Below are 22,704 nucleotides of genomic sequence, written 5' to 3'. Positions count from 1 at the left end.
CATATTCTCCAATTTTTTTTTAGTGAGCGGCAACCTTATATTTTATCTGTGTCTACACAGAATATTAAAGTAATAAAAAATGACAAAATTAAAATATTTATTTCTCACATTCTACACAAAACAGTTTTTTTGTAAAAAAATTATGTTCATTAATGGAGATATACCTACTGATAAAACATGAAACTAAAGCCAGACTTTGCATGGAGAGGGAGGCGAGTGCAGTGGCATGCAGGTTGAGGACATGCGTTGTGATTGTGCCGTTTGGTTTGGTTAGGCATGTTTTTGTGCTCTGGCAGAGCAGTGAATTGTAAAGCCGTAATATCCTATGAAAATAGCCGCATGCGGCTTGCGAGCCACGGTCTGCGACCCTAGCTCAAGGGGAATGATCCAATAGTTCCATTCGTATTCATTTCTTTGCTCTTGTTGATAGACGATACCTACGGACAAGAAATGAAAAATTCCATTGACCTTTATGAAAAGAAATTACATTTAGTGCTGGGAAAAATTGTATCCTATGTTGCATATGTAAAATTTAATTCTTGAGGAAAGTACTATGAAAACACAAACATTTATAAAAATGTTTACAGATTTCCAATTTCATAGTAACTACAAAAATGATAACTTTTATGTACAAGTTCTTGGCAATTGTTGCGGGAGTAATTTTGTAGACATTAATTTAGCAGCTTCTGCGAAACAATCAATGTACATATATATCAAGATCTTTGAGAATATAACTTTTTGTCACATGTGGATTTTTATTGGTGACTTTTGTTTTTAATGATACTTTCCACATGTGCCTATGTGCAGGGCAGAAATTTAGGATAGGTTTGCGAGATACATATGGGTAAAACATATACCGTTATTTTCACACTCGATTATAATTGTGCAAAATTTGTATGTAACGGGACAATTGAGAGTTATTTAAAATTTCGGAAAAGGTATACCTTTTTACAGATAAATGTGCATAGTCTATATTAGCCTGCCACTATAGTTCAGCCCCATGATATTTTGACACATTTATTGTAATATTTAGCATGGAAAATGGATTGTGTTTTGCGGAAACAATGGAATAGTCCGTATTCAATTTAATGTTAAGTAGGTAAAGAAAAATTCCCAGTATAACTTTTGTTTTGTTAATATTTAAGAAACTGTTCGACACTGCCAACCACAGAAACAAATGTAATATATTTGAAATTTAAATTGTAGTTCATGTACAACCCAGCCCTCACTAACATGGAGGATTTATTATGACAGGTTCTAAGTAGGGGCCCAATTATGTGAAGATTGGTTTTTTTCTATGCTTATTTTTTCGTATAACATACCTCCAAGTAGGTCACTTGAAACTAAACTTATTTTTTCAAAAATCTCAATTGGTTACTAAAGTTTAATTGAAGTCACTTGTCATTTTTTGTACGTTTTTGTAGGTTATGACATTGATCAACATTTATTATAACTTGTTAATATATTTTTTTAAATAAAATTTTTTTTTTTTGTGGTTATGTAGTTTGTGTTATGAAGAGGGGTAAAGATGACGCTAGTTATTTGGTTGCTATTCTGGAATCATATCCTTAATTGTTACCATCCTGTTTCTGAGATTGTTTATTCAACATGTTTCCCTACACATGTATTGATTATGTGTAATATCGGTTGCTTAAATTTGTCAAGTTTATATGTTCACATGTTAACTTTTATAAGCCACTTTTGTAAAATCTATTCTTTCATTTAACATATTATTCATTTGTGAGAGCTTATGGTTTTTTTTGCTTGCATTTTCATGTTTTAATAGAACTTGTTAAATGAGTGTATATACTACAGAGACTTATGAAGATGTTATTTATTTCAGTGTCTTGCTGCCTGACTAAAAATATTTGTGTTTTGTCTTATCAGAGTGATAAAAGTCGTTTCTGAACTGTAGTTGCATTGGTGACCATGGTGCTTCACAAATATAGCTGTCAGAAATTCTTACATTGTTGATGTGTCACATTGCAAATAAACTTTCTCTACACTTGCATTAAAACTTTTTGATTAATCTAATTTCCTTTTTTTATCATCCTGTAGTGTAACCTGACAAGCAGAATATTTTGCTCCACTAATTTGTTAAAAACTTCTGTTAATTAATATTTAAAATAATAGCACATATAGGTTTTTCTGCTAAAACAAGATAATATAACTCATAAAAATACTAATTAATTAAATAGTGTACATACCAATTCAATTAGAATGCTAACTCATATTCCCAGATGAGAACATATTTTTTTAGTATATGGTATACCCTTTTGATGTTTGTAAACATGTTTTTATATTCATTAGGGAAACTTTTTAACAGAGGTGTTATTTTCTCCCCAAACCTTTCCCCTTAAAATTAGCATTTGTAAGTAAATTAAAGTTGTAAATCTGGGATAAAAAGTTGTGTACTTTTGTATGAGAGTTTCTAGAATATTTAATAATAATTTCGTTTACTATGTTATGGCATGTAATTTACATTTTAAGCAAAATTCTCGTGATATCCACAAGTTTTTACAAAAGGAATATATCAATATCCTATGTCAAATCTATTGCAACTTGAAACAATGTCACGATGCGTCTTAATAATTTTAATATACGGAGGCGGCAGCAATTAATTATGTAACATGTTAGAACCCACATGTATATCACGTCATAAGATTAGCAGCAAATAAGTATTACATCCGAAGCTGATCCAAACTCCATTCTGCTTTGACAAGAAAAAACATTTTCATGGTTACGTTACCGCTACCAAACATAAACAAACAAAAAAAAACATGAATGTGTGCGTGCGTGACAGCTTCCCACTGCGCATGCGCAAGTTGTTAGTTCTTATTTTGTCCGTGCCAGCGTCAACTTCGCTGCAAACGCTCCATAGCACCCATGATAGCAGTCTGCTTATCGTGACACGCGTTTAACATGGGAGTTTCCACTCTTTCAGAATGATTGTATGCTCGTTGGGCAATAGATAGCAGGACAATGCTGCGTCGGCCGCGGTCTGAGAGATGCTATACTTACGTGCCGTGGTAGGGTATTCTGGTTATTTTGACGCAATCGGTGATCGCATCCGTACTTATGGGGTATCGTTTTAAAGAGAATTCACACATCTGCTCAAAGAAATTAAGATTAAGTTAATATAACCTGCTATTTTTCAATTATACAGGTTTAAACACAATTTTTATGCTATTTTCGGTTAATTTTTATTTTTTGGGGGCCAAAATTTGTCCAATTCTGTTATAGCGAGGACACGGTTATAGCGAGGATCAAACCCGGAACCGTGACACCTCGCTATAACGGGACTCTAGTGTACATGTTTTTGTGAAAGATTATCTGTGTTGGTTGAAAAACCCTAAAATGATTCAAATTGATGAGGAAATGGGAAATAATGCTTTGGAAGAAAGTAGTATACATGAATCAAGGGAAAAAAATAAGATTCTATTTTGAGTTATAGTGGTACTGCAATTTTATATTTGCAATTATTTAAGGAGAGAATTTGTTGCATGTGCTTCTTCCGCAGGTTCTGATTTATTCTGTTTATAATGTAGTATTGATTTTGGTGATTTATGGCCCAAATGTTAGTGGCGCTTCACTGCAGTACACAAAACAGCTTCGGTCCAGAGGGTCATCACTAGATAGGGCCTATGATGTGTTTATTGAACACTAACAATTTGTCTGTACCACCATCAGAATGTCATTCACATTCAGATATACTTATTTGTAAATAATGTGGCTTGTGAAATACTGTAATTTTAATTTCTTAAGATGATTATTTTGACTCGTGCAACATTTTAGTGTTGGGGAAACAATTTTACGAATGTTTTTAAATAACAATCATCAGGTTGGAGTCCTTGTATTCTTACAGCAGGCTCGTAAAAATATTGTGTTTTGCACATACCTGTCTGATGTATTTTAAATAATAATTATGATGCATAACTATGAAAGAATATGTAGCCCAAATGTGAAGGAATTGGAGGACTGTTGCAAACAATTATGTTTAATTACCAACTTTTATGTTAATTTTTGTGAGCCTATGTATGTTTTCATTTAACAGTTGATTCTTTGAAGGCACTAATTGTACATTTATATTTGTGTATTTGCAGTACCTATAGCTACCACTTTTATTAAAATGTATAAATTTATTGTGTACTAGATCCTGAACCTGAGGAATTCTGAAATAAACATATCATGATATAGTTTGGGTCCAAACTATTCTTTGGTTTTGGTAGTGTCAGAATCGTTTGTGGCCAATTTCAGAGAAAAAATATAAGGAATCATGTTAAACCTGGGAGTGAAATCTCAGTATACTTCTATACTCCTTGCTTCGGTCGGTACAGTAGTTGTTTTCCATTAATTACCTTTTTTCCCTTGCATCAAGGTAAAATTGCTATCATTCTCAGTTAATCCATCAATAAAACAGGTAGCCATGTAGCCATCTATAGAGATGTGTAATAACAATTTACACTAAGAACTTTAATATAAGCATTGAAACTTTTATAATGTTCTTGTGGGAAGAATACAGCCATGAAAAAATAACTGGTGGATGTAAATAGTACCAAGAATGCTGTATAATTTTTACAAAAAATCTTTAAGGCAATTTATAATTTGGGATAATCATGAAAGTCCAAAATAAAAAAAAAAAAGAAAGTTGAAATATGGTTCTAAGGTCTGTTTTTAAGTTTTGTGCAAGGCTTATAATTGTAAGTCTGGAGAGAAGCTGTATCTGAGAGCCACGGTAGCATCACAGGTGGTGTCACACGAACTATTATTGACTGGGCTCATAATGGCACCAAATTGACATAGTCTGAGATCGGAGTCCGATATATCATACCCTAAGCCCATCCTCACACCTCAACTCCTCCCGACATTCGTCTTCACCCACGGAACCATCGTACTTGTCCATGTGTGTGCGACATGTTTTGAATGGCGCACCACAGAAGGATGCCATAGCTGCAGTGCTCCGGCCCCTTATATTATTAATAAAATTGTAAACTTTTATTTTATCCCCAAGGGTTTGTGTCACGGCAGATCGGCCAGGAGGGTTTTGTTTTGTAAGTGTTAATATGCAATTCTTAATAACATAAGGACGGTGACGGACATATCCGAGGCGGACCCGAGTCCACCCGAAGCCAGACTTTATTTGAATATTAATTTTCAAATTACTGTTTGTCCTTGAGTAATCTAGCCACAAGAAAGTGCGCAGTAATTATAAGAGTGTTTTGTGTGTTTACTTTTTATAACCCATGGCATGCAATCTTAAAAATGTAATGGTAGTTTGGTTCAGCGCGAAAGGCACCAGGTTGCCCAGGCAGAGCGATCGCTCGCCCCAGCCCTTCGTCATCACCGGCCGAGAGCAGACATGCCAGTACCCCGGGCACCTCATTGCTCGCATTCACCGATAAGTAGTTTCCACTCGTGGTATTTAGTTCTCCAAAACCTTTTACGTTTATCCGGCGGGTTGTTTAATTAATTGCATTTTCACTCGATACAAGTTTTTAACCACGACTACGTAATTCTTTGTGTGGCCACGTATGTGGATCACACTTCATCATAAACCAATTCATGCGATTCATGCCTCGCGCTTTTCTCAGTTTAAATCTTATGTGTACGAGAGTGTGTAAATCCAAATAAACCAGGGCGTGTACTTCAAATGATGTTACTCTCTTTTTTGTGGCCACATGTCGAACACCTACTGCATGGCGGCATATGGGATGCCCTAAGAGCCCACTGTGTTCGGTATTATAGTGTGCTCGACGCTTAGAGCGGGATGGGTCCAGAGACTCGAGCAGTTTTTAAAGGGGGTTCGATTCACGCTTCACACGGGCAACATCACGGCCCTGACCGAGAGTCTGCACTGGGTCCGTGCCCCTACACACGGAGGGCCCTTAAAATCACCAATCATTCTTTAATGCAAACCCCTGGCCCACATCAAAATAAAGACAGCAAACTTTGCTGATATTGTAAACAGAGACACACCAGTATTACTTCTGATATCATGGCTTCAGTGATGGCTTGAAACAGCCTGGAGACACAGCGGAACATCAGTGACGTCTACGTCCTCACGTGTCACCCTCATTAAACAACACTCCGCTGCCATCTTTCAACAACATGACAGTCAGAAATCTCGGCTAATGTATGTATAGTGCATTCTAATTAATAAGAACACTTTTAAGTTAATTTTAAGCGTTCTCTTTTCTTGTCCGAATATAGTGTGTGGTGGAATAGGTGTACATTGGTCATATTTCAGTTGACAGTTGTGCAGTTGTTGACAGGAGTGACAGTAGCTGGAAGTCAATTCCAAAATTTTCAGACTAGCTAGAATGTTCTATAAGTGCAAGTATTCCCACGGTCAGCTGTCTCGCAATGTTTGTGCATTCAGCTCGGGCATCAATCTGCAGGATACTGAGGGCCAGATGTAAGAGACAGGCGGGGATACAACGGCTGCCTCTCCCTTCTAACCCCAAATGTTGCACTGCCATATCCTACTGACACAGAGCCAGCTATAGGGTCATAGTGCCTATTCCACTGTCAGTTTGAGCTGGTATTGAAATCAATAATCACTGAAATATGTACAGTTAAATTAAGATTTCTGGTATGAATCTGTATTTTATTGAAATAAACTTGGCATGCTGCCAACAGTATTGATAATACCTGGTTAGGAAACTGCCTTATGCTCTCCACCAAATACTGATAAGGTTTCCACTGGCCTGCTATTAACTGTCCCAGGACTGGTATCACCTGGAAGGAGTACTGGTCATACACCCTGAAACAAGAATCCAACCACACAAGGTGAGACCAAGTGCAGCATAGAGTACTGACATGCTGGTAGCATGTTATACATGCAACTTCACAAACAAAATGAACATTACGTATAGGTAAATACATACTCTTTGTATCCTTATGTAATATATTTTTGTTCATTTTATTAAAATTAGGTGACTGGAATATTTATACAATGACTAATCGACTTACAGAAAATACAACTTATGAAATGCATTAATAAACATAACCATTTGTAAGTCTAATTACTGTATATAAAATTAAAAATGTAAACTAAACAGTTAGTACCTAATAACCACACATGTGAATTTCACAACATAACTAGCTAATAAACACACGGCTTCGCTCGCGCAATTAAAAAAGTATTGATAAAATCTTACCACTGAAAGAAGAGTATTTGATTAATTCTAAAGAGTTTTACTAAATAAATATAGGTACACAATAAATTGTCAGGTGCATAAAAGATTTATTTCATAACAAAACTGTTTAAGAATTTTTTTACATGATAATGAGTAGGCCATTTTAATTTTTAGTATAGATTAAGTATCGGATGTAAAAACTTCTGTTTTAGTGTGTTCAAGGATATATTTCACCTTGATGAAATCACTTACCTACTTTTCATTTTAACTAAGTTCGTTTACACTAACACTTTCATTTACTATGGTTAAAGCTATGCTTACAGCAGGTAAATAATTTTACCTAATTACAAATACCTCCTATTCTTTAAGGATGTTTGATACAATCATATTTTTATTTGATATGTAGAGTATACAAATATTTCTTATCCAACATATTAGTTGATTCTTAGTTTGCTATTTTCCCACAAATATGCCAATGTAAAAATTCAGAACTAAGTAAATATGGCAATATCCATTAACCAAACAAAACCAAACTCATCCCATTTTTTTTTATTTGCTTACTTAGTTTAAAGTTATCTTGTCAATACTGATTTAATAAATGATTCACTAGCATTCAAATCAAAATCACAAGACAAAACTCACCCAATTTATACCTTAATACACATTAGCAAATAAAAGTGCTGCAATCAGAAAATCAAAAGAACTAGCCTGCAAATTTTTGTCAGTGACTTTACCAACTTGATTATTTTTGATACTGCAGACCTCCACCAGGTTCAACTCACAGCCTATTGTTACAACAAAAATACATATCTAGAAATTAATTAACAAAACAAAATAAGGAATGTTTAAAACAATGTTGAGCAAGATACATTGGGATTTCAGAAAGATTGTGACAATGACCATAAAAAAATTGCACCCAACGTTAAAACACGAAAACACTTCCTATAGTTAACCTGGACATAAATTAAAACAATGCAAAAACGGAAGAGGAATTTGGAATAGCAGTTTATTAAAACCAAGAATTACATAGGAACACACACAATCTGCCACACAAACAAACAGTAAAGAAGTACATACTTACAATTTCACACTCACCGTAACTGCCATCACCATGTTTGCATGGGTTTATGTAATTGTTGAATGTTTACAAGCAGAATAAGGAGAAAAGCTGTGAGCGCTCTAAACTATGCAGTGGACTCTCACACCATGGTTGCCCCCGACACTACACTACACGTTGCTAGTAGAAAGAAATACACAGAGCAGGCACAGAACTGGAGAATAGGGAGAGGAAAAAGGAGGGGAATCAGCACACTCAGAAGCGACCAGGTGACCAAAGTAATGTTTATTACACTATGTTCAAAGACTATGAGAGCTAGTGTAGCACCGGGAGTGCAGCTTACTACCTCTTGTGGTATAAGTGTCATTAGGTGATAAGAAAATTAAAGTTCAAAATTATTGCTATATAAGCAGTTTAAAAATTACAATCTTCGGGGTCTGAGCAAGGGGTTCAAATACAAGTTTGCTGGGTGCCACCAAAGATATGTGGTTTGGAAAGGAAGGGGGCTAGTAAAATTAGCATTATTTTGAACCTTGCATATTACCTAATGAAATCATGTTTTTTCTCTGTTATTTTACTAAAGCTAGAACAAAAACTTTTTTTTAATGTCATGTTAATAAAAAAATATGATGACTAATGAATCATAGTGAATTTAAATGATTATTATAGTCCCATTTTGTAATATTAAAACGAAATAATGTCCTGCCTTAGACTCTGCTGCTATCTAGTGGTGAAAATGTTTAGTATATTGCAAAACTTTAAACATTGGTCTTTCCAAACACCAGTAGAACTGACCTTAGCCATGATACTAAAGAGAAGTTTCTTGAGACAGACGTGGCTAATGTAGAGCCCTGCAGATCATGCCAGTTGGAAACAATGAAACAGAAACGTACAAAACCAAATGTGTGGTTTTCCCTCCTGTTACACAATATTAAATGGTGTGGTTTATATATGTGTTTTCAAGTTTTCAGTGCATATAATTGCAAATGTATAATAAAAAGTTTAGATAACAAAAAATTTACAACCTCAGTAATGTTAGTATTTAAAACTGGCTTGGCAAATGCAGGCAAATCCACACAGCAAGGAAAATCAGCACTATTAACTGAACACTGGAATAAAGTTTACTAGAAAATGAGTAAAATACTGTAGAATGTTTATATTAAATTTTCAAAATTAAGTAACTATAAATTAAATTATTTTTAGTTCCTCTGAGCACATTTGGAGTTGCTAAGATCTAAGGTCCCCCGATTCCTATGCCAATAATTAAAGCAAAACAGAAACACGAAAACTTACAAATTAATGGCATAAAACATTCTAGTAGTGTTTAACATATTATCATAGTACTAACGCTGCCTAAGCTGAACACAGGGCGAAGAGGATTTTTTTTTTTTTATATTTCAACATTGGATGTAGACTGTAATTTTCCTCTTATTTTGAACATAATGGGTACAAAATTTCATTTAGTTGGTTACATTTCAGACTGGCTCGGCAAAGCAGTCCGAAAATAATAAATCCAAAAGAAAACACTTGTAACATCTAATGAGGTGCTGTTGGGTGCTGAATAATGAAGATGCATTGAAATTTAATAGTTTGTTGATTTATAGGTTACATTGCCGATTGAAAACAAAAGTATGCATTCAAAACTTATTTTTTTATCCTTCACAAAAAAATTCCCAAAATTAAATACACACAGTCCAAGATAAATCTTAACACACGAGCACAAATTATTGGTTCATTGCTCTGTGCCAGTTGTGCTACTTGCAGCCAGACAAAATTTAAGTCCCACTGTTACACTAACTTATGATACTGCTGAGAACACAACATATCTTGGGGCGACAGCCAATATATAGGGACAAGATTATACGGCGAATGGCGATAAAACCAAAATAGCACCACAAACCATATCAATACAACACACAAAATCAAAATGCAAGTTAATACACCATTTAGCACCAAAATGTTACTAAAAATATGAACTCAATCAGCATTTTTACCAAATTTAACTCAAATTACAAAAAAATTAATCTTTTATAATGGTAAATTCATTGAATGCAACTTATTTGGCATGAATTTTGTATGTGTATATATGTATATTATGACTTAATTGGATCAGAATAAAAATTATATATTTTTAATATAGCATCTCTTAAATTAGTAACAAGTTTTTACATTAATGACAAAATATGTTTCAAACACAAAATATTTGCAGATTAATGTTTATTATTTTGAGTGGTGATTTTACTGTATAAGTACATGAGGTGTGAATCAAAATGAGTCTATTTTGGTGAAATAAGTATTCAGAAATATTTTATTCCATATTTGTTAAACACCGACCGCATGCAACTACTCCTGGCTACCGCTGAACGAAGACTGGCGAGAAGATGCAACAACCTACCACTATGCAGGGGAGGCAGGTGCATAACCTCACTGCCCAATCACAATTGTACAAGGACACAATAACAAATAAGTCTTTCTGAATGGCTAGCACAACAACGTGATAAATTTACTGTCTCTCATGGGAGTGTACCCCTGCCGATTTTCCCATCATAAATATACAAACAGAAGCACCAAAAAGTCTCAGTACTAGAAAAAATTTAAAAAAAAACTTGGCGCTGCCAAATCCAGCATGTCTCTCATACTTTCTTTTACCCATACATAATGTTCTAGAAACAGATCAGTCCCTCCATAAGCTGGTGGAGGGAAGGCAGGTGGACCCCGAACAACTTTTAGTAGTGGTTCAATGAGGGGTACTAGAGCCAGTAGCCATGACCCCTGCTTGCCCAGGCCACACACAAGCCGTAGTCACCTGTCCCTAAAGGAAGGTCATACCCTCAAGTAATTTGAAGTGAATGTTTGCCATGTCTGGCAGAGTGGCCACTGTAAGTATCTTACATGTCTCTAGTGGAGGATAACCCTCACCCAGACCCTGTGAGACTCATCACAGCGCAACTCCTGACATGACATCTGTCCTATGGACATTGTGGAGAAGCCCACGAGAATCCCACAACTTCTACAGGAATAAACACACACAGACACACCCAGCTTAGAAACAATGATCTCTATTGTAACACTGCTGTTGAGGTGAAGGCCTGAATGACAATATTTTACCATCACTGACATTTTAACTTTACAGACATATATTACGTCAAAAGAAAATTTAAAAAAACACAAGTGTTCATATCAAACACAACCTACCATTGCAACGCCGGGTTGCTGACGTGGCTGAACTCCAAACAAAGGAAGCGGCCACCCGGCTTAAGAACTCGGTATGCCTCCTGCACCGCCCTGTCTATGTGCGTCACGTTCCTGATGCCAAACGCAATGCTGTACGCATCGTATGAGGCATCTGGCAAGGGCAACTGCTCTGCATCCCCTTGCACCCACTCGATGCACATGCCTCGCTGCCTGGCGCGTGCCCGGCCAACCTCCAGCATGGCCTCGTTGATGTCGCACACAGTCACGCTCGCACGGCTCGCCTCATCCTCGCTCTCTGCCTGGCCGACGTGCCGCAGGAAGCGGAAAGCAATGTCGCCTGCGGAGGAACTGAAGCAACATTAACCTTCAACTTTCTTAGAGTAGGCTAGGGAATAAACTACACTTATGCTAATGAACATGTTCTTTCTGACAAATATATGAAAATAAAAACCTACTTATCAAAATATATAATGATGCCAAAATGCAGATTTATAAGGCAAAAGAAACTACACTACTCTTTAAATGCTGTTCAATTAAACCAATGTTATTTGGACATCAGTACCAATAAATCATAGCAAGTAAGGTACCAACAACTTTTCGGTATAAGTACTGTTCAAAGGCATTGAAGCATACTTGCAAAACTGAATTATTGGCAATGAAATGTGTCACAATAATTCCCTGTAAGAAATGTGGATAATAAAAACAAAAATTTGTTGCTTGTTTAGCAAATAGAAAATATAATTAATCAAGCAAAGTAATAGATCCAAATTGGTGCCATATTTCCAGATGGCAGATCATAAAATCAGACATCCATACATTTATAGGATTAAAGAGTTAGTGTTTTATCCTTTAATCCACTCTGTCACAATGTTAATTAAGCTGATTTCAGTGTTAAGGAATTCCATTAGGACAAACTGAATGGTCCTAATCTCTCTCCGCCAAGCCAAATCTCCTCTGAACTACACGGCTGCAGCACTAGCTGTGGAAGGTGATTCTCTCCCCTCTAGCGCCCCCCCCCCCCCCGATAGTCGTCAGCACTCGCCTGATCACTCTCGCAAGAGCATGCTAGCATGCAGTACATCTTTATAATGCTTAATGCATCCTGTTTCTTAAGGTTCTGTCTTATACGTCTAGTTGGGTATTTCATTATCTTGTCATTGCTGTTAATAATTACAGTAATTTCCAGTTTATTTATTCCAATGGCTCTCTTGCACTTGTTACTGGATAACAAACTTTTATAGTGCTACGTATGCATATTGACTCACATCTGCAATCACGTTGAACTGTGGACATAATCTCACTAATGCCAGATAAACAGATCTCAATGACCTGAATCTTAGTGGAAAATAAGCTGTTTCCATATTTAGACTAGCACAAGAGCAAAAATTAGGTAATAATATATAGTTATGAATCTTTGACTGAATCTAGTGGAACATTATGAAATAGACTAAGGAAAAGTCATTTGCTTTACCATTTGTATTTACCCATAGATCAATAGTTGTAATCAATATTCATACCAACACTAATACAAACACATTAATATAACCTTTGATCAATAACACTCAAAATACAAAATATATTATTAAATAACTAAATGAATGGTAAGTACTGAATTTGTTCAGAAAGAAAATGCACATGACAATAAAATCTACGAAAGTTCATGGGTGTCATGTTATAGTACTTAATCAAAAGTTATATTAAAACTTAGGGTTTAGGAAATTTAATTCATCATTATATATTGTCCCAATATATGTATATTAATTAATAGTTAATAACTGTACCTGGCTATCTCTTACTTGGTCTTGCAAGATAACTACACTCTGGAAACCTAAGATGTACATCAAGCTCTGTCCCTGCCCGAATATTCACCTTCGGCCAACCTCGGGATTTGTTTTATTTTTGCGCAGGAAAAATTAATTCAAATATTAAAAGTGGTCGGTTAGGTTACGGTTAGTTAGGTTAGTATAGATACATTAAAATAAACAGAGAAATATAAATATATATAAATAAACCCGAGGTTGGCCTAAGGTGAATATTCGGGCGTATTCGGGCGTGTTCGGGCAGGGACAGAACTTGATGTACATATTAGGCTTCCCACTACACTCAGGACCTCTGAGTTTAGTAGAATATGATGAATTCAAATATTTCAATTTTAATTTGGAATAATTACCACAGACAGTATCATGATATAGCATGTAAAACCAAATTTAAATTTGTGGGTCAAATATTTTGAAAATAATATCAATATAAAAGGTGAATTCATTCAAATTAACATCATAACTCACTGTATACGTTGTACAATATTATAGTATATGATGTTAGCAAGTTTTTACTTACAATTATTCATATATATATATATATATATATATATATATATATATATATATTTATTAAAGTATTACACTTCCTCAGTCCATCATAATTTAATTCAAATGGTATCTGAAACCAAAAGTGATTAAAAATTCAAATGTATGTACTTTAACTTCAGTTATATCACTATTTAATGTTAATTGTGACAACAGTATTCAGAAACTTTAAGTGCTTCATACCCTTTTTAAAACAAAACTTGATTTCTAGAACATTTTCAGCTGACTATCTCCACTTACTTACTCATAACTGGATTAAATCCAAATCAAACCTAATTTTTCATGTTCAAAGACATATCTTTACAAAGAAGTATTTATTACAGAGTAATACAATTAAATAACAGCTGTTGAATTAAAGTTGTATGAATCATTATTAGTGTTCATAAATGGCATAAATAAATAAAATGTTTAAACTGTATGCCTGTAGGTGTATGTACACTTTCTCTCCAGATATTTACTGCTGCAAGTGATGCTAGGTACAAAAACTTGCATGTATTTTTACCATTATTAGATAATATTTAGTAACCATTTGTAAAGAAAATTTGAGATCAAACAAAAGAGCCAAGAAAGATATCGTAATTATTTTTCCGGAAAAGCCCTAAAATAAGAGAAACTACAAAAAAATAAAATAACAAATACTGGTTTGACTCTGGCATGAATTGAACCCAAATCACCTTGATTGCAGTCAAGTGATCACTCAAATTCTGTATCCCATTATAGAATTAAGAGCTTTGTGAGTATTACTGTTGAACGTATTCACAGCTTAACATGTATATTAGGCTGTAATGTAAACCTATGTGACCTGCAATTGTTGTACAGAAATTATTACTTTTACACAGTATGGTACAGAAATGATAACTCTTATACAGTATTTCTGTCAGTCATGCTGTCAAATACATGCATTAAATTGAAATGTTTACATAAAGAAACCATCATAGACATGACAGTTCCAATAAAAAATATATAATTTGAGAAGTTAATAGTAGCTACGATACAATATGCAATATATTTATAGAAAAATGACTACTTACCCGTTCCACCAGCAACATCGAGTAACTGAGTGTTCCTGGTAGGAGCCAATTTCTGCATAAAAATGTCTTTCCATAGCCGATGTATTCCGAAACTCATAGCGTCATTCATAGCATCATATGAATTTGCTACCTTTTCAAAAACATTATAAACTGAAAATAAATAATAATAAACAACATAAGTGATAATGGACCTGCATAAAAGACATCTTTAAATATAAAATACTGTTATTTTTTTGTAATTTCTGTCATGAGGAACCATAATGGTGGGCATAACATTAAAAAAACACACATAAACATGAAAATAGTCACTGCACGTGGCCTAGCACTAAGGGATGTTGGCAATATGCATGGTGAGCACCACCTACATGCAGGCCGGCACCATCCGCAAGCAGTCCACACACGTGCAGAGACCACATGTGCATGGAGACCACACGCGACAGATGTGACTTCTTGCACATGTATTAGTTATAGATAAGAGATAAAATACTAATATTTTTAATAGAACAAGAGATAATAAATGAGAATAGTAAAGATGTGGTTATGATCTCAAATGAAATACTCTTTTCCTGCTGATTGGAAGGTTGACAGTAATTAAATTGCTATAATCCCATCATTGATATAAAGTTTAATAATATTTGATACTAGATTGTAAAATATTTTATGTATGCTTGTGTTCAGTAGTTGACACCTGGCAAGCTGAGATCACCAGTTACTAGTAAACTCAATTTCTGAACCCACTAGAATAACCTACTCAAATAGAAGCACCCTAGATAACATCATAACAAACATAAATCACATACACTACACATCTCTAAACTATGAAACAGCCCTGTCTGATCATGATGCCCAAATCATTGCACTAGAAAAATCTATTTTAGATAGTAATATCAAAATTAAAAAGTTGTTTACAACTTACAATATAAGAAAATTTGATGATGATAAAATTACTCTTTTCAATAACCTGCTACAGAAGGAGAACTGGCACGAGGTATACTCTCAGAATTACTCTAATATGGCGTGGAATGTGTTTTCCAACACATTCTCACGGATATTTGAACGAGCCTTCCCAAAAGTAACAGTAAAGGATAAAAACAACACTTCCAACAAATGGATGACTAGAGGACTTCACATTTCATACAATAGACTTAGATCACTCTACCAAGAAAAAAGGAGAAATATAAGTGAAAGTCAAAAAATATACATTAAAAATTATGAAAAGATATATAAAGAGTTAATTAATACAGCTAAAAAGCTATATAATAATAATATAATAGATAAAGCACCTAATAAGTGTAAACAAATGTGGAATTTAATAAAACAAGAAACTAAACAAGGTCACTGCCATGTAAATCTATCTCTAAAAATAAAGGACTGCCTAGTTGAAAATCCAATTATAATTGTCAATGAGTTTAATAAATTTTTTACAACAGTACCTCATGAACTAGTAAGGCAAGCTGACCCACAAATAGCTGATATTACCATCCCTCAAAAAGACAAAGGTTCAATAAACATAAACCAAGAATCTATAATTTTCAATCCAATTACTGAAAATGATATACTTAAAATAGTAAATATTCTAAAAGCAAAGAATTCAGCTGGCTTAGATGAAATACCTATGACCATAATAAAAAAATGCTGTCATGCCATTAAGTATCCACTAACATATATTTTTAATCATTGTTTACTAAACGGAGTGTTTCCTGATAGGCTAAAGTGGGCTAAAATAATCCCGATCCACAAAAAGGGAGAAGCTACTAGTATGACCAATTATAGGCCTATTGCAGTACTTTCTTCTTTCTCAAAAATTCTTGAAAAAATCATTGCCCACCAGTTAATAGCATTTTTAGAAAAATATAAAATAATATCACCAAATCAGTTTGGCTTTTTAAAAGGGAAATCAACAGAACAAGCAATATATCACTTTATAAACAAAGTAGTTGACTCTTTCGATAAACAAAACCATGTCTTAGGTATTTTTGCTGATCTCTCTAAGGCTTTTGATTGTGTAGATCATAAGTTGTTAATTACAAAATTAGAATCATATGGGGTAAGAGGAGTACCACTTAAAATATTTCAATCATATTTACATAACCGTTATCAAGTTACAGCACTTACTCATAGAAATAACAATGGAAGATTAATAGAATACATTTCGCAAAAAAATCCAGTAACCATTGGTGTACCTCAAGGCTCGATATTGGGGCCAATATTATTTATACTATTTATCAATGACCTTCCACAAACAGTAAGATTAATTAAAGGTGAAGCAACTATGTTTGCTGATGATACAAGTGTAATAATATCAGGAACTGAAAAAACAGATTTTATAAACATAACAAATACAGTGATAAGTGAACTCAATAAATGGTTCCAAAAAAATAAACTTGTCCTCAACATTTCTAAATCCACTATAATGAAATTTTCACGGTCAAAACATTTAATTCTGGAAGACAAAATTAAGCCTATTGGAAACAGAAAATTGGAAATTAAAAATGAAATAAAATTTCTTGGTTTAGTAATTGATAAAAATCTATCCTGGAATGTGCACATAAACACTATTTCTAAAAAATTAAGCACTATGTGTTATGCTATGCAAACCATTAAAAATATTTGTTCGACTCAAGCTGTCCGAGCTCTATATTTCTCAAACGTTCAATCTATCCTTGAGTATGGTATTATTTTTTGGGGAAACTCAAGTAAAGCAATTAAATTATTTCGCCTTCAAAAAAAAATACTAAGAATAATAAAAGGTAAAAATAAAAAGTACCATTGCAAACCTCTCTTCAAGGAGCTAAACTTTCTTACACTCCCCTCCTTGTACATATATCATACCATATTGTTTGTAACTCAACATATAAATTTTAAACAAAATAGTGATATACATGAATATAATACCAGGGGTCAAAATAAGTTACAGATAGTAGGGCATAGAACCAATATATTTGCACAAGGCCCGTACTATTGTGGCATAAAATTAATTAACAAACTTCCAAGACAGATGATAAATACTAGAAATGATAAGAAATTTAAAAAGGAATTAAAAGAGTATTTAACTAATGAAGCGTTCTACTCTGTTAAAGAGTTTTTAGATGGGTGATTCATATTTTTTGAAAAATGATTATATTAAATGCTCTGCAAATATAGTTATTGTATCTGTTTTGTATATTAAATGCTCTGTAAACATTGACTATTTATGACTTGTATCTGTCTTGTCTTGTATCTATCTATATATGTATATAAGTCCCACTTTTGTTTTTATTTTTTAATATATGTTATATAATTTAATGTATCAAAACTGTATATTAATTGCTACTGTATATGATTTGCTGGTAGCACCATGACAAAATATCCGCTGTACTGAATTTGAGTTCTGTATGTGAGTGTCCTATGTGTTTTGTATTGACAACTCCCCTTCAGGCTGCCTGGAGAAATGGAGGCTTATAAATAAATAAATAAATAAATAAATAAACTGTCTTGGGTATTCACAAATTTATCTTCTACATCTTCAAAATAGAATGCATGTGTGAGGGATTTGTTTGTGGGGGAATATAAATGTTATCAATGATTAAAGATTTGGTTTAATAGGTTTTTAATTTTAGCCAGACTGCTTCTATTCCAGGGTGATCAAATTCAGGAGTTGGTATTACATTTTTTAATTTATGTTTATTAACCATCAAGGTTCGAGTAAGGTCTCTATTTAATCCAAACATATAATTATCATTAAAATGATGAGAGTTGCTATTATTAGTAAACCATGTTTCTGTAAGGCATATTATATCATGATCAATATGTAAAGGCGGGGAGGCTGAAAGGCCTAGAGAAGTACTACTGATTTGTGTTATTTTCTTTTCTAGCATAAGATGATAGTACATGGTGGCAGCGGTAGTTGTTCGGACCTAAAGACGAGTAAGGAACACGTCGTTGTAGCAACCAGAATCGTGGAGAACACTTAAAGAATGTAAAGAGAAGGGGGAAACCAGCAGGCTGAGCGAGCGCCTAACCTCCATCCACCCCCAGCGTTGGATTTTGCAGTGCCTGCGGCGTGGGAAGCTTGGGAGAGAAGATTTTCTAGATACATGTCGGTGGCAGGCCATAGTCAAAAAAAGGATGACGAAAAAATTGATCTGTTGCTTTACATCATGGGTGACCGAGCAGAGGAAATATGGGCGCAGTTCCAACCTCAACCTACAACATATGATCAGGTGTTAAAGGCATTTGAAATGTATTTTAATCCCAGGAGAAACATTATCTTTGAGAGTTTTCGGTTCAATTCGAGGTCACAAATACCAGGAGAGACAGTAGCAGATTTCATCACTGCATTACATAAGTTGGCAGACAATTGTAACTATGGCCAGTTGAAACCAGAATTAATAAGGGACAGAATAGTCATGGGTATGGCAGATACCAAAACAAGTGAGCAGTTACAGTTGAGGCCAGATTGAACACTGGAGCAAGCGATTCCAGCAGCAAAGCAAGCAGAACTGCAGAGTAGCCATTCTGCGGTGTTTTACAAGGAACAGCAGAATCGTTGTGGGGAGGTTCACTGAGTTCAAGTGGACAATAGACATCAACAGCCCATTTCCTTTAAGCGTCAGTCAACGGCCAGGGGTGAGATCCGGCCCTCAGGTCAATGCCAGTTTTGCAAGCGTTCTAAGTGTCCAGCAAGAAATGTCAAGTGCTTTAAGTGTGATAAAGACGGTCACTGGGCGGTGGTATGTAAAGCAAGCAAGCCAGGTGGCAGTTCTCAAGTGCGTCTGGTGTCAGAGACAGGCACAGTAGGTACCGGAAATGGAGAAAGAATGTTTCTTGGGTAGTTTAGTACTTGGGTCTGAGGGCACCAACAAGTGGACTGCCTCGGTTAGCATCACTAATTTTAAGTCCACAGTAGAATTCCTAATTGACACGGGGGCAGACATAACCTGTGTTCCTCCAGAAACCATTCCAGAAGAGTTCAGAAAACAGTTGAAACAGTGCACGAAAACTCTTTCAGAACCGGATGGCAGTATGTTGTCGGTTCTGGGGTGGTTGGTTCTGGAACTACAATGTAGTAGTAAAAAAGTATGTCAGAGGTTTACATAAAAGAAGGGTTAAAAACACCTATCTTAGGAAGGTCTTTGATAAGTCTTGGAATTGTTCAGTTCACAGGTGAGCAATGCATGTTATCACAAATATTGGCACCCAATAAAGCAGTACACACTGAAGTACAGGTGTCTAGGGAGTTTCCGGGAGTGATCAAGGGACTGGGGAAAATGAAGGGGGAAGTGAAGTTAGCAGTAAAAAAGAATGCTCAACCTTTTGTACAGTCAATACCAAGGGTGGTGGCTTTACACCTATTTGATAAACTCAAAAAGGAGCTGGACAGACTGATTAAATTAGACATCATAGAACAAGTAACTGAGCCAACTGATTGGGTGGCTCCTATTGTGATAGTTCCCAAGGAAGACTCAGTGCGCATTTGCGGTGATTATTCAGAATTAAATAAATATGTCAGTCGTCCTCATTTTCCAACAACAGGGGTAGAAATCAAGCTAGCACAACTCAAAGGGGCGAGGTTTTTCTCAAAAATTGATTGCAACTCCGGGTTCTACCAAATGGCGCTAGACAAAGCAAGTCAGCCTTTAACAACTTTCATCACGCCATTCGGAAGGTATATGTTCAAGAGGCTCCCATTCGGGCTTACAAGTGCACCGGAAAACTTTTCTCTAAAAATTGCTCAGGTGTTAGAGGGTATAGCTGGGGTGGTCTTTCACATGGATGACATATTGGTATTCGCGGCAACTATAAGGGAACACGATAACATTTTGAGAAAGGTTTTGGGGAGGCTGGAGACAGAAGGAATCACGCTAAATACCAGCAAGAGTTGTTTCGGGGTCACTAAGGTAAAGTATTTAGGATTTCTGTTGTCGGCGGAGGGTATTCAAATAGACTCGGAAAGAGTCGAGGGCATAAGTAACTTCCCTCAACCTACAACAAAAAGCGAACTTCAGCGGTTTTTAGGGCTAGTAAATTTTTCAGCGCAGTTTCTTTCAAACAAATCGCAAGTGTTAGAGCCATTGTTCATACTTCTAAAAAAAGATGTGGATTTTGTGTGGGAAGAAGCCCAGAAAACGTCATAAAGCAAAATCAAGCAAATGCTTTCCAATGCACCCACCTTGGCCTTTTTTAATTCTAACATGCAGATTATCTTGAGCGCAGATGCCAGCTCTTTTGGGATGGGGTGCTGTGTTCTCCAGCAATCTGGAGATTTACGCCAGGTTATAGCGTATGGCTCGCGTACCCTCACAGCAACAGAAAAACGGTAAGCAATCTGGAGATTTACGCCAGGTTATAGCGTATGGCTCGCGTACCCTCACAGCAACAGAAAAACGGTACTCGCAGATAGAAAAGGAGGCTCTAGCTTTGACTTGGGGGGTGGAAAAGTTCAGGCAGTACCTAACAGGCATACACATTATTTTGGAAACTGACCACAAGCCGTTATTACAAATCTTGCATACGAAACCCTTAGATGAGTTGTCACTTAAATTGCAGCGTTTTCGGATCCGCTTAATGCGGTATGACTACACAGTACAGTATGTGCCAGGAAAAAATTTAGTGGTAGCTGACTCCTTATCCCGTAATCCGGGGAATTCATCCCAGAGGGAACAAGAGCAAGAACTGACACATGAGGTAGAGGCTTTTGTAAGGTACATGATAGAGACGTGTCCGGTACGGCAATATGCTGAGACAGGATGGCCGGAGAAGAGGGAAATATCGGAAGAAATGAGGTCATATTATCAGTACAGGCACGAGATTACGGTAGAAGAGGAGTTATTAGTGAAAGGTACCCGTCTGGTTATACCACTCCCTCTTCAGCAGAAATGTTTATATGCAGGACATCAGGGAATAACAAAATGTTGGTGTGGTGGATAGGATTGTCCCCGCAGCTAGAGGAACTGATAAGAAGTTGCCCTAGATGCATAGAGGATAGGGTGAACCCAAGAGAACCATTATTGCAGGAGCAGTTTCCGTCCAGGGCATGGGATAAAGTGGGGATTGACTTCTTTAAGCAGCAGCAATGGTACATGATAGTTACTGACTACTACTCACGTTACTTTGAAATCATACCTATGTCTTCATTGGGGGATGAATTGGTCATCAAGAGTCTCGCGGAAGTCTTTGCAAGGTTTGGTATCCCGAACGTCGTTAGAGCGGACAGTGGATCACAGTTTCTCTCAGAGAAATTCAGAAAATTCAGCTCCTCATATAACTTTAGTATCATCACCTCATCTCCACACTATCACCTGTCTAATGGGGAAGTGGAGTCGGCGGTGAAAGTGGCCAAGCAATTAATAAAGAAGAATGAGGATCTTACTTTGGCACTGTTGGCGTACCGTACAACGCTGTTAGCTGATGGATTTAGCCCAGGCGAATTACTCATGGGACGGCGCTTGCGATCTACCCTTCCGATGATGTCATCTAAGCTATCTAGGCAGATCAACCATGAGCAGGTGGTACAGAAGAAAAAACAGAGACAAATCCAACAGGCGGACAGTTATAACCACAGGCACAAGGCTGGGGTCGAACATAGAGTTCAAGGAAAATCAGGGGCCGAACATAGAGTTCAAGGAAAATCATAGGGAAGTAGTACAAGAGCAAGATGGACGAGAAAGGGGGTTGAACATAGAGTTCAAGGAAAATCATAGGGACGTAGTACAAGAGCAAGATAAATCCAGCAGGAGGGACGAGAGGGAAGGAGAAGAGGAGTTTAGAGGATTTGGAGAGGATGACTTGCAGGGGCTACAGGGTGAGAAATATGGGCCACCCAGAAATTCACAGAATCATGCAAGGGGGTTAATAGAGGATAATTCTGGAGGGATAGAGTTAAGGGAGACGGATGCAAGGACATCAAAAAGACAGAGGAAGCCACCCAGTTGGTT

The 22,704-nt window shown here is 35.9% G+C and overlaps 1 protein-coding gene across 4 annotated transcripts in view; it reads right to left on the bottom strand.

The window, feature by feature from the left end:
* Window positions 1-22,704, bottom strand: part of LOC134531621 (2-methoxy-6-polyprenyl-1,4-benzoquinol methylase, mitochondrial) — a 38,181-nt gene that overhangs the window by 12,746 nt on the left and 2,731 nt on the right. For 2 of the 4 annotated variants that reach the window (XM_063367377.1, XM_063367378.1), the window contains 3 exons: window positions 14,789-14,938; window positions 11,392-11,728; window positions 6,652-6,763 (listed from right to left, as the gene is read on the bottom strand). In XM_063367377.1, the coding sequence (XP_063223447.1) occupies window positions 6,652-6,763; window positions 11,392-11,728; window positions 14,789-14,938 (599 nt within the window). Of the gene's footprint in view, window positions 1-6,651; window positions 6,764-11,391; window positions 11,740-14,788; window positions 14,939-22,704 lie in introns of all 4 variants that reach the window. The other 2 variants (XM_063367380.1, XM_063367379.1) reach the window with 1 other exon arrangement.

Source organism: Bacillus rossius, chromosome 5 (assembly GCF_032445375.1).
Source record: "Bacillus rossius redtenbacheri isolate Brsri chromosome 5, Brsri_v3, whole genome shotgun sequence".
NCBI lineage: Eukaryota > Metazoa > Arthropoda > Insecta > Phasmatodea > Bacillidae > Bacillus > Bacillus rossius.
Note: the sequence above shows the minus strand (reverse complement) of the source record. Positions and strands in the feature narration are given on the sequence as shown.